This window comes from Hypanus sabinus, chromosome 11, assembly GCF_030144855.1.
Source record: "Hypanus sabinus isolate sHypSab1 chromosome 11, sHypSab1.hap1, whole genome shotgun sequence".
NCBI lineage: Eukaryota > Metazoa > Chordata > Chondrichthyes > Myliobatiformes > Dasyatidae > Hypanus > Hypanus sabinus.
The window spans coordinates 18,954,790-18,968,421 of NC_082716.1; the positions used below are offsets into that span (position 1 = coordinate 18,954,790).

Below are 13,632 nucleotides of genomic sequence, written 5' to 3' on the forward strand. Positions count from 1 at the left end.
CGTTGTTATTAAAAATTAAACCGCTCGGAATCTACTTTTGCTGACTGAACATTTCCATAGCGTTTCAGTATTTTCAGGATGAACACCTGGAGGGAATTCTGAAAATGGAACTGGAACAGAACAATTTACATTGCAATAATGTGGCACGTCACAAACATCAAAATCTAAACCAAACTATTATTAATTAATATTCAACCTTAGAGTTGACGTTATGATGTTAAAATTGTTTTATGTGAGGGTGGTGGGAAATTCAGAGCGTGTTATTTTCCTTTGGCGGTTTTCTCTCTCCTCAGAGAGGGTTACACAGTGTAAACTAAAAATCGTGTCGGTCAGGCAGAGCGTTATTCTGAGGCTGTCTAACAACAGGATTAGAACACATTCAACAAAGACCTAACGGGAGGCCTACCAAAATGCAGCCATAACCATATATCTGTGTTTGCAAGTAACTTCTGTTAACTTTGCGGTAGGTGGTTAGAAAATCTAAACTATGCTTATATCAGAACGCCAAATTGTGGGCAAGTATTCGTTAGCCCGAAGTTAAAATACTCTGCACGCAAAGTCAATCCCGAAAGAACGAGTTCACTCTGACAATCATTCGGAATTACAATATTTAACAGTCTGAAGAAAAACTGAAGTTTCTTGTTGGTGATAAAATTTGTAGAACAATCGCCACCTGAAATGTAAAAGCAACTATAAATGTAAATTTTACAGAATTAAAAGATTGGTTAATTTGTATTTATGTTAAGCTGCTGTTTAGTAAGTTTGTCTCTGACGTGAACGTACAAAATTTGGAACTCGACGTGGCCTGGTCGGGATGACGGAATTATCATTCTCAAACTGTTAGCGAAATTAAATCCATGACTTTTAAACAAATTTACCAACTTCCATAAATTGCTAAACAGCAACGTTTAGCTTCCTACTTCTTGTTTTCATGCTGCTGGGTTTGATTAAACCCCAGAAGTTCCGGGACTAGGCAGTCAGTACACTTTACATGGTAAAGGCTTGTGCATACGTTATTTCAGTCATCAGTATTGAGTAAAACAACTAGTGAAAGTTGAAGTTAATATAACTTTTTGAACTGGAAAATTTGGAACTCCGGTTCTACGTTTGGCTAATAGGAAAATTTCGTTCGGAGCTGTCACGCTGAGCTCTCGCGTTCTCTATACCTGCAAATCCTATATTATCTTTAGCTCAATTTGACAAAACTTTCGTCCTGTTATTTATGTCGCGGGGGTGGTTCAACAAATTGTAACAATTCGTCTGAAGTGATTTCAGCCCACAAAATAAACCTCAAACTAATAAAAAAAAATCCGTGTACTTCAATTCTAATTACAGAAAATAAATGATTGGGAATTGAACAAACAGCCCCCAGCAGAGGCGAGGGGACTGCAAGGGTAGAGTGAGTGAGGGGCAAATGAGATGGGCGTCTCCGTGCCACTTATTCCCTTTCATTAGACAGTCGCTGAGGTCAATTTGTTTTTAACGCGAGTTTATTAGTAGAGAGATCAGTAAATGATTCCCCAATTACGGAAGCCAAAACAAATGTGCCCCGGGGCTCCCGCATTCTGGAATCTATTCACATGGAAGCACCATGCGACCAGAAACCTCTAGGGGTAATGATCATTTTCCTTTTTATTCCAAACGTGTATTAATGCTCATGTAACTTCATTATTTCTTTATAATTACAGACACAAATGCTATTGCTTTGTGAGCTTGGACAGCGCGCTGGTTTTAAAACTGTTAGAAGTCCACCCGAGGAGATTGTTGTTTGCAAGTCTACTCAAAAAGCGCCCATACGCTTTGATAAATTATATATCAGCAGTGTATTATTAAGTAAATTCCAGGAGGATGGCGCTATTTTTTTGATAAGTCTCACTTACAATACACGATTTCCCTTCTTCTAATGCTTATCATGGTTAGCTGTAATATATAATCAACAACATTTTAAAATCAATTACTATTATCGCGCTAGACGCGCGCCAGCTATTATTTGAAAAAGTTTGGCTGGCTGCGTTAATAGTTGCATTGCCCAACTGTTTCGTCCTTGTAATTTAGTGTAAAGCGGTCAGAGATTTGACGCCGTGCATTAGAGCAAGATCAGAATTTGTTTTGATGAGCTTAGTAGAAGGTAATAGAAGCGTTTGGTAGTCATTACCGCATAGCCCTCTTCAGATCACACTAGGTAAGGAGGGGTTGTAGGTGAGATTATGGCTGCGCTTTGGCTGCGAGCTCTCGCATTGAAGATGTTGGCCCTGCGGTTTTTTTTTGCTCCAATCGCTCACGCTGAGCAGCCTTACGCCTGCTGTCTGGCGAAGCCGGTGCTTTCAAGCGTTATGCTTCCCCACAACAGCTGCCAGGCTGGGACAAATTCCCGTTTCCCAGGCAGGCTAGTCAGCCTGACAAAACCATCCATTATGATGCGCTGTTAACAATTCAAAACAAAATGTGAGCAAACCATACAATATTCACTAGCTACTATTGTAAACTTCTAGATAGATAGATAGATAGATAGATAGAGAGAGAGAGAGAGAGAGAGATGGGGGGATTTGATAGATAGGTAGATAAATGGTTGGATAGATAGATAGACAGATAGTTGGATAGATGGACAGATCCATACATTTTAAATTTCTGGACCAATTATAATTAGGTTAAACTTTTAAAGAAGCGCCGAGATTTAATTTCCGTACGTCACTATTCCCTCTCAAAATGAAAAGAAAAACTTCGTAGAACTCATCTATGCCGCGAAGAAACCTGTCTACTGTTGGAACTTCTTATTTGTTTGTCAAAATGTCAACTCCCGCTTTAGTTCGGCGAGTGGGTGATTCATAACCAGCTTACCGCAGAGTCCACTTTCATTTAGGCACGGCACCTCGCTGGCTTCCTTCCATTTGGCTCGCTCCGTTTAATCACATCTCACTACCCAGCCCAATTATGTCCTTCCAGTCGCAACACTATTCCCATAAAGAATGATTACAGGTTATACTGCACTATCAAAGAATTACTCCATTTAAATTATTTTGTTTCACAATCATCTTTAAGATAAACAGAAACCAAACTACTAAATCAAACAGTAGTTTACTTGATTCTAAGTATTTATTTGATTGAAAAGACTGAATGAAAATGAGGAAAAAAATCTGTTTGTACTTTAGTAATGTTTATATAGTTTCAACCCGGATTTCTCTGACGACATATAATAAATACGCGTAAATTACGCCGTCCTCAAAATGTACACTTGTCACTATTCTGGTGCATGCCACGTTCAGATAAAAAGGTCACGAGAAATCAGTGCAAAGTTCCAAGTCCGTTACCCTCGACCCTTTCTTCTCTTACTTTACAGCAGAGTCCGTTTAAGTCCGTTTTTCGGCTTTTCACGGTCTGTGTGTGTGCGTGTGTGTGTGTGTGTGTGGTTTCCTTGTTTCCACCTCCTCTCCTTTCGCCCCCCTCTCTATTTCTCACCGGGGGTGTGGTGTACCGGAGATAGGGTTGGGCAGGGGGTTGAGTGCTGGTTGTCCTGCCGGGCCGAGCCCGTGAATGAGAACTCGCGGGACCAGCGGCCGCTGCAGTCCGGGATGAGGCGGTGGAGTCCGGTACATGTACATAGCCGCCGCCGCCGTTGTGTCCATGTTAGTTAGCAAACTTGGATGGTAGAAATAGGGAGACGGGAACATTCTCTGCAAAGCGGAATAATTTCCGGCCTCGGCCAGCAGCTCCAGCCCTACAGCAGTCTGTCTTTTCCACTTCGTCCTGAATTAGAGAAGGAAAAGAGAGGGAAAAAATTAAGACTTCATAATCACATAGCAGACAACCCCTAAGTGAACTGAAGGGAACGGTGTTACAAGCGACAACGTGAAATCCGGAACATCCAGCAATGGAATTTATTTTGGATTTTAAGCTGTACTTCTTCGACTGAATTGAAGAACATATATCGATTATATAATTAAAATTTAAATATTTTATATAACCATTAAAGCAAATAGTCCTAATAAGTGCTTATCAATGAAAAAAAATCTCAGAACATAAACTATTCTAAATATTATATGTATTTTGAGCGGTTCTGTATTCTATTGCAAACCAGGTTAGGATAATGAGTGCTAATAGGAAATCAGTAAGGGTGAGGGGGATTACATGACAAAAATGCATGCCTGGAAGATAGCTTCAGTTAAATGCGCCCAGCTTCTTTGCGTGCTTCATCCGAATAATTACCGGGGGTGGGGGGACTAACTGAAATAACATGTTAAAGGGTTATAAGGTGTAAAGCATTAAACCGCGTTTAGATTTGGAAACGGTTGACGTTAATGTTTGCTGACAGATTTAGCATGGTTGAAAACTGTATGTAATCAGACAGAAAAACTGTAGTATGGATGGTACTTGGAAGGCCATTTCCAACCGCACTTAGTTACCGCTGCTGTGATCGCAACGTTTCGCATCTGTTTTAGCGGCCAAGGGTCGCCAAAAAAAAAACATATGAAGTTGTTGTTTTGTTGTAACTGAAACAACATCTACCTCCGGCGGGGGAATGGCGTCTTTGTTCAGTTCGGCCGCCCAAAGATTAAAGTTCAATTGGAGAATATTTCAAATTAGTCTATTGTTTAATAAGATATTACAGTAATCAGACGTTGCAAGAACAGTTGGGCTTTTACACGGCAGCTAAATGAAGCCCACAGTTTGTTTTAAGGAACTATATTTAAACATTTTAAAACAGGGTAACAAATATTCCACTCCAAGGAATACATTTTGACTTTATTGATGGCTACGTCTAATTGGGCTTCCAAAATTTGGTGGTAATTCGGAGCAATTTGGATTCTTGGGCCTGTCATATGGGAATATATCCCTCCCGCTCTCTGAAGAAAATAAATTCTCCTTCGGTGGTCACGGTTGTAGTGTTTTTTGGCATTACAGCCAACTAATGCCCTGCCGCTCCGGAGTTACCACTTCTCCGGTTTCGAAAGCGGCGGCTTAACCATAATTTTGAAATGTTATTACAGCGGAATTGAAGGGTGTGTGCTATGTGTTAAATAAATTTATTGCAGGGCCACGCCGCGGCTATTTTGACTGAATTTATGCAGATTACGTGGCGCCCAGTTCCCGTGGCCAGAGACGCCGGCGGTGTGGTGCATCGGGCCGGCAGGCCCTACGTACCTCCTGTTCTGATACCAGGTTTTGACCTGGGTGTCTGTCAGGTTGAGCGCCGCTGCCAAGTCCATGCGGTCCTGGACGCTCAGGTATTTCTGGCGCTCGAAACTGCGCTCAAGTTGGTTGAGCTGGTGGTCCGAGAAGGCCGTCCTTGCTTTCCGAGGTTTCTTCGCCCGCACGGGAGGACTTTCCCGGCTACTCGTTATTTCACGGTCGCCTTCTTCTTTTGTTCCTAACATGACATACAACGGCAACGTATGAATCCAAATGCCCAGGGGCACCACACAAATATTTGTTAGTGAACCATCCTGTAAACCTATGCGAAAAAAGTTCAATTTCCTGAACAATTTAGCATATCATTTGCATGTATAAAATAACTATTTCAGTTTCTTTAATGCAGCTCCAATTCATGGAATATATTTTATGCTGAATTTATAACTATTAATTATTCAAAAGTCCAGTGCCCTATATAAAAAAAGGCAAAATCAACGCAAATGCTCGCCAAAGCAAGGACCGTTAATAGTAACGGGAGATCATCTTGAAAGTGATTTGGTGCATTAAAGATCTTTCAGTAGATATATACGCCCAGGCGTCAGTGTGTTCAGAATTCCGGATACTATTTGTCAACTTTGAGTTTTTGCTGAAATGCTGAAAGATCAAGATCGATATGTCAATCCATCTCTATTTGTCCCAGTTTTTGCAGCGCCGCATGATCTTCCCTGCAGGAACAACAATAATCTCTCTAATTGACCCACTGGGGAGGTGTGGGCATAAAAATCGCCAGACCAGACTCTACATCTGTTTTTCCCCCTATTATGCTAATAGTAATCACTGAATGAATTATATAAAAATGATCAGTATTTTTAATTTACAACAACAAAGATGGCTGGTAGTGATAATGTATCATTAGAAATATTTGGCAAGCGATCATCTTATATTAAAGCAGATTATGTACGTAAAGAAAATCATTCTATTGATCGCGCAATCTGTTTCAAATACTAATTATTATAAAATGACAGGCAGCTACTTACCGCAGAGAGAGTGGACAATTATATTGCCAACAATATCATCAGCTTTTTTTTGGCATTCCAACATAGATTACCTTGGCGATTTCGTGTAATTTAGTACCGTTTAAATAGGACAATGAGTGATTAATTGAGGTGAAATTTATTTCCTCGTTATATAATACCTACATCCGACAAAAAAAGCGAAAATAGATGAAAATCGGCGTGCAGCTTAAATAAAGTATTAAGGCCTAGCTTTCTCCGCAACCCACCGTAACATTTCCCTCGAAAGGAGCAATGGATTTAATGCAGCCGGCCACTGCAGGCACCCAAATTACATAAGCGCCCATTCGGAAATGTTTTGAAAAGACGTGGGATATTAAGCAGAGTTTATTTACTCATATCAGTTTATCGGCAAGAACGGGGCGGAATAAACAAAGATGACAGTGACACGCCACTAGTCAAAACCGAGTGTTTAAAGGACCCCTGAACGAAACAAATTAGCCACAAAGGTATCCTCTTAAAGCATCCCAGCGTTGTTCAAACGAAGAATTGTTTGTGTGTGCCTGTATGTGTGTTCAGTGCCCTGAAATCTCTGACAAACCCCCCACGCCGCCTAAAGCTGTCAGCCTGTAAGGTTACATATGTCTGTAGCGCTTGAAAAGCTGTGAGTTACACATAACCAAAAAAAAAACGCAAGCGGCATTTATGTGTAATATAAATACACCTAAAGAAATGATAAGCAAGGCGGACTCACCGTTACATTTGATGTTATCACTTGCTGTGTCATCTCGTTTGTCGAGTTTGTTCTTCGTCTCTTCGGAATCTACCTTCTGCCGAAAGGACTCTGCCTCTGGTTTCGGAGTATGGGGCGAGGAGACGCTGGTGCTGTAAGGGGCACAGGCTGCTAGCGGTTTGCTATCGCCCAAGATGTCTTTGATTAAAAACGAAGAGGTGGAAGTCCTGGGACCAGAGCCGCCGGCGGCGAGTTGCTGCTGCGGTTGCGGCGGCTGCAAACTTTGCTGCTGATGTTGGTGAATCTTCTCCGGCCCGAGATGCTGTTCCTGGTGCTCCATGGAGATGGGTGAAAGGGGAGCCGTGCCCGCCGTGTCTACCTCCGAGCTGGGAGACGGGGTGGCCTGATTTCGAAAATCTGAAGTCCTGCTGTCGCCGTGACGATAATCACCGTTGATCAGCACCGGGCTGCCGGAACTGTTGGCCAAAATAGTGTCTATCCCAAAGTGAGACCCGTTTGGTCCTTCCATCGCGGTTCGTTACAATTTTAAGAACGCATCTTCATCACAGCCAGTACTTTAATTTAGTTTACGATTAGACTGTTCAAAAACAGGAGCGTCGGTAATTTGTGTATATGTGTGTATGTATGTATGTGTCTGTGCGTGTATGTGTGTGTATGTGTGTGTGTGTGTGTCTGTGCGTGTATGTGTGTGTGTGTGTGTGTGTGTGTGTGTGTCTGTGCGTGTATGTGTGTGTGTGTGTGTGTGTGTGTGTGTGTGTGGGAAAGGGGGAGAGATAGATAGAGAGAGAGAGAGAGAGAGAGAGAGAGAGAGAGAGAGAGAGAGAGAGAGAGAGAGGACTAACCCTTGCCTTTTTTGCTGCCTTCTGGAGAATCAGAGATTTCTTTTAAAAATGAAATTGTAAACTCACACGTGCTATAAACTTTGCTGCACAACGCTAAGGCTATAAATATTATTCCTTAGAAAACCCACACTTTTAAAATTAATACATCAGGAATTTAAAAAAAAACTGGGGTAATCCACGATGCTTGGTCTTGTTATTCAACTTTGTTCAAAGTTGAGGTATGGAACGGATGAAGCAGGAATAACTCCCAGACACCACTCTCTTTTGCAAGAAATCGGTAGCGCTGGACGGCAATCACTTCCTAACCTGACGTCACTGCCATTGCAGAGTGTCATATTTTTTTTCTTATTATAATACAGCGCATATTTTATTACTCTTCCCAACCATTGGTCTGCTAATGCCCAACAGGCTGACGTTACAAGCAACAAGCCAATCAGACGGGCCGTATTTTATCTTGTCCATTTAGAACAGGCGATCGAGCCGAGATGCTCTTTTAGCCAACCTCCAGCGTCTGGTGCATTCAAAGCTAGACTCGCCAAAATAAACCTTTCATTTAAAATGTGTTGTATATATATATATTAAATACTGCGATTCAGTGGTCTAATCATCCATTATTACCATGGCCTAGTACATCTCAAATAATGAGGAAAAATATCACAAATGTAACCAGATGAACAATGGGTTCAGGTTCACAATTGAAACTATTCTTTCTCGCCGTCTCCTTGATATATTAAACAGCCTAATTTCAAATATAGAATGTGAATCGGCCATCTTAACAAACTTTATATGTAGCACAACGTATCCTGACAAAATTATTGAGTATTTTGAATATTCCACCACCTCGGCAAATCATCGCTTTAATCTACGTTCATTTACCCCAATCAGAACCAATTCAACCAGTTTAACGCCAATGTAAAGTAAATATTGTTTAAAGTCTGAGTGCCCGAGAAACAACTCGCTTTCCTAAACAAATATTATTTTTGTTTTGTATTGCCCCCTGACCTAAGCACTGAATGATCAGCGGAGAATGTAGCAATCTTGTGCACACATTGCATGAAATCACAGTAAGTGAAACAATCGTCTCTAGTAATTATTCTTCAACTTGAAATCCCTGAAGATTTTACATCATTCTCTTCGCTCTGACCCTTTCCCCATTTATCCAAATGTTATGTCTAAAACATAATACCTTGTTTGTAGAATATTTAAGTACCAAATGTACCAAAATAATTCTACAACATGGTGCATTTGCTTTAATTTCGTGTGTAATTTTACCCACTAATAATCTATGCGTGTTGCATATTACCTATAATGTTGTATTTGATTTCATATGGTCTTTAATGATCTCCGATGAAGTTAATTGTTTATGAAACACAATAGCGCGGTTCCGTCAAGAGGTCCTCCGGTATTGTTTGCGTGAATGTAATAAACAGTATATATATATTTGCGGATTCGCCGTGGGACTTCAAATTATGTTACCGGTGTTATAGAGTGTATCAACTTGTGTTAATTTCAGTGCGGCCTGAAACCCGACTCTTGTTGAATGTCAGAATAATGGGAAGAGCCAGTGACATGACGGCATATTACTCATGATTAAGTACAGTGTCAGCTTAATTAGCAGAGTAATTATAAGGTGCTAATGAATGATCCAAACTTTCAGGACTTGGATTTTACTTCAGTTTTTCATTTTAAGGATTTCCCGACCAAGGTAACATTCATTTTTTTTTAATTGTCTTTATCTGTTTGCCGAATCTTGACAATGTTAAAAAAAAATCGCGGGAAAATATTCCCATACTTCATAGACAAGCCGCGGTGATAATCCATATTAAATATATGCATATATATGTGAGAGATAGAGATAATGTGTGGCAACTCATTATAAAGTACCACAAGAGAGTTAAGAGTTTCTATGTAATCCTAAACAGTTACGATGTTTCCAGTTGCACAAACATTACTCTTATGGATTTTACTTGAACTATGGTTCAGGCATTCACTTATCCGAAATATAGACGCGTTGGTTAAATTGAGGAAAATTCAATTAACAGTACAAAATATTTAAACGATGGACTCATAGGAGGTGAATTTATATATATAGCTTTTTTTCTTAAATTGTAGCGTACCTCAGTCAGTCTTTCATTTCTTCTTTCTGTGGGCACTTGCATAATGAGAGGGATCTGTTGCAGTCCGACACTTGTCCTGCGTTGTGCGGCCGCCGGCACTCCTGCTTCAGTATATCCGCCACACTAGCACTGTTTGAAAAAAAGAAGACCGAGCTAGGCCGATCCCCAGGTCAGGTCGATCCTGTTGGCTATCGTGTTACATACCTGAATAGGCCTTATTCAAAATGATGATATTTGAAACAATATATATATAGGGCCTAAATGTATTATGACCATTCTGTTTGCTAACACTTGTGCAGTATTGTAAATAAACGATCTGGTTTCAGAGGTAGCACTATTCCACGACTGATGATTTTGTATGGTGCAATGAACATCTGCATTTCTAATATGAATTAATTGCAAAAGCAAGGCGGATACGGCTAAATCGAAGAGTTTTACGGCTGGAATATTCATAGGCGTGAAAGGGGAATCATTGTTTAAACATTCGACATCAATAATTAATAGAGGTGTTTATATATTTTTTTGCATCTAAGTGCTCGGGAAACTGAACAGCGCCCGTAGGATTGAATTTGTTCCTAGCTGAATTGAATGAGAGCACACATTCTGAAGACTGAAAAAACAACTAGGCGAAATTCATTGGGTGAACCAGTACATGCCCGCAAACTTCTCATTTGCCGCTCACTACACTAGCTGTATTCAGTATTAATGCAGTTAATGCAATATTGAGATTCTTAGTTCAAGGGTATACAAATTAGCAATTGGGTATTGGATGTTTTTCGCATAAAGTGTTAACTCTGTCGTATGATCTCATTCAAAATTATCGGGAATTCACGGGATACACCGAACTGGTAAACTGTTAAACTTTATATTGTATAGCATCAGAGAAAGTAAGCGGAAAGTGTGAACTTGCATCAAAAATTGATAAGCGTTCGATAAGAACGCCATTTATCAAATGGGGCTTTTGTGGGAAGCAATCAGCGGCTTGGGTTCTCTAACGCCCGTGAATATTTAAACTTCTTGTAAAAATGCTCTGAAGACAAGCCTGCAGCAGTCTGGAATATTAAAATTGTAGTAGGAAGTAAATGCTGTTAATTTCAGCCGAAGCTCGGTAGATTGCACACTCGCTTCTGAATTAGAAAGTTTAAGTCCCATTCCAGAGACTTGCACGAAAAGCCGGGCTGAGGTGCCAGTGTAGAGCCGATTGGGGGGAGGGGGGGGTGCGCTGGCGGAGGTGCTGTCTTTTGGAAGAGGTTAAGTTGAGATCCCCCTTATGCTCCTTCGGATAAGAACGAAAAGGGCTCCACGACCGTGAGTAAGGGACCTACTCCGAATTATCCTCAGCAGCTCTACAAGACAAAGTTATCTTCTGAATACCAAAATGACGTTTGGGGGAGCTTACTGTACGCAAATTGGTTGATACATTACCAAACTATTCACGTTATGTCTTCTAAAATGGTTGAGGAGATCATCAATGGCGGTGTATTGACGCATATGTCTCTTTTCTTTACACACTATTACTTACAGGATAGAAGCTCTATATCAGCACAATGGCTCCTTTCAGAGTCCAATATAAGACATTCTCCTCCATGTAACAAATATCAAAACTCGAATAGCTTCTGTCAGAAATAACAGTTCAAAATTATATATATAGTTCTTTTTACTTAGAGAATGGAAAGTGAAGAAATTAATTTGATTGCAGAAACAAACTGAAATATTTATGACTTTGTTATCTATATTAGTTTAAATGTTATTTAAGGCATACCACATGTTCGCATTTAATATCTCTTTAAAATGAAAACAGTAGTGGAAATCTGATAGTTCGCTAATAACTAAGGTTTCTATGTTCAATTATTAGAACAATATTCAAATACGTAATATACAAAACGCATACCACAAAATCGAGCGTATGCGCCACTCTTTCTGCGGGAGTCGTACCAGCTTCTCAAAAAAGTTTGAGACAGCTTAATTATTTATTAAACAATATTATCCAACGGTGGTGTATTAGTGAGGTCAGATTGTTTCTGTGTTTATCAATAGCATATGTAACTCAGACGCCATTCAATCAGAGAGTCCATACTGAGTACTGTTTATTATTTTCCGACATTCTAGGCAATTGCATTTTCTTACGGTAGGGAAAATCACCTTGATGTTTAATAAAACATATATGTGTATTATTGTTCTTAAGTTAAAGTAAACTGCGCGGAGTTATTTTAACCTGGTGTCCTCTAATATATTTATTTAGAGCGGTAAACCATTGGCTCGTGAGGCATTCTCTATATTGTCTTCAGCAGCTGGAAGACAACATCCTGACGCGCAAAGCGCCTGTATTTCTAACGTGGCACCTGTATCTTCAACCTAGTAGAGGCAGACCAATAACAACTGTTATTATCTGTTATTGTTTTACAGCAAAAAAATTGACCGTGTCTACAGGTAAAGGTGCTTTTATTTCCGAGAGAGAGATTGTATATCGTGAGTGTTAAAAAACAGAATAATACCATGCTTATTCCTAATTATCGTGATGGATAGCGATTTCTTCTGTGACTGCTAGGTGGCGCTAACCGATGCCATGTTCACAATCAACACCCCAACTCCGAGGGCTGGTAAAGATCCTGATTCAAACTAAACAGATTATTTTGCTCATCTAGTCTCTGCGATAATCGCCTTCTTAATAAAAAAGAGGGATCTGTAACCTTTATTTTTTGAACTGTATATTTCAAGTCAAATAATGGATGTAATGTATCCCCAATGTCTAAAAGCCGAGTGGGTTTATAAGATTTGTTGTATTTGTTTGTGAAAATCCCATTTCAAAGTTTTTCTTCCACAGCCAGGTTTGTGCAAAGTCTAGTTTTCGCCAAATTAATTGTTGAATATTAATTCAAACAGCCTTCGGTAAACACACAGAATTTTAACAAATCTCAGTATTATTAATTGCGGTAAACCCGCTAAAATAAACGTTCACAAATTTATTGGGTTAATTCTGTAACAGATCCGAGCTCCGGGGAAGGATGCACAGTCACAGTTCACCGACCTAAATACAGTTTCATTGTGACAGCAGTGAGCAAGAATATATCTGTGTCATCTTTGCCAAATGCAAGTAATCTCATACTATTAATTGGAGGCTTTGTGAATTTTGCATTCTTCGAACTCACCCCACTCTAGCGATTGGAATGTAATCACGGCCCTCGTTTACCAGTTGGCCGAACGGGGCTGAAACACGCCAGTTGGTGCAATGATGGACGCCGGCGAGCACCAGCCGCCAAAAACTGGCAAACTATCTGAAAACTTTTAGTCAAGCAATCCCGTCATATTTTCTTTTAAATATTCAGGCGCCTTCCAAAGCGACCAAGGAAAGGCGCGTCCTTTCAAACATCCTCTCTAATAATTTTACATAAAAACTAATCTGACACACATGCCAAACAAGGCAGGTAATGAGGCATCAGTTAACGCAATGTCAAATCCACTTTTGTGAAATAAATTCACAATTATCTTCCACGTATTCCGCGGCAAGCCAATCAATAGAGGTAATCTATACCCAATTTATTTTCTATTAAACGTGTTTTCCTGCATTGGCCCGCAGCTTGGTAAAAAATCAAAGAAATCACACAACGTGTCAGTCAAGCCTGGGAAACTAATCTAACATGTTAATTAACATTCACTTAATAGAATCGGCTCTTTTGAGCTTCAATCGATCGCTTTCTTAGGTTTAGTACAGTTGCTGGAACAAATTGAATGCTATCAGTTTAGGTATCATGTTATTAGTCCGAGCCAATGGTCGATGA

At 40.0% G+C, this 13,632-nt stretch overlaps 1 protein-coding gene across 1 annotated transcript; it reads right to left on the minus strand.

Annotated features, from left to right (window-relative positions):
* Positions 1-3,452: 3,452 nt before the first annotated feature.
* barhl2 (BarH-like homeobox 2) lies at positions 3,453-7,402 on the minus strand. The gene is made up of 3 exons (XM_059983562.1): positions 6,895-7,402; positions 5,140-5,365; positions 3,453-3,744 (listed from the first exon to the last, which is right to left on the minus strand). The coding sequence occupies exons 1-3, from the start codon at positions 7,400-7,402 to the stop codon at positions 3,453-3,455; spliced, it is 1,026 nt and encodes a 341-aa protein (XP_059839545.1).
* Between the last annotated feature and the right edge of the window lie 6,230 nt (positions 7,403-13,632).

What these genes read in the sequence shown, in the direction of transcription:
- barhl2 (XM_059983562.1), bottom strand. Translation starts at nt 7,402, where the DNA reads ATGGAAGGACCAAACGGGTCTCACTTTGGGATAGACACTATTTTGGCC. An exon ending in TGATAACATCAAATGTAACG is followed by an intron (nt 5,366 to 6,894) that starts GTGAGTCCGCCT and finishes ATGTCATGTTAG; the next exon opens with GAACAAAAGAAGAAGGCGAC. An exon ending in ACCTGGTATCAGAACAGGAG is followed by an intron (nt 3,745 to 5,139) that starts GTACGTAGGGCC and finishes TCTCTAATTCAG; the next exon opens with GACGAAGTGGAAAAGACAGA.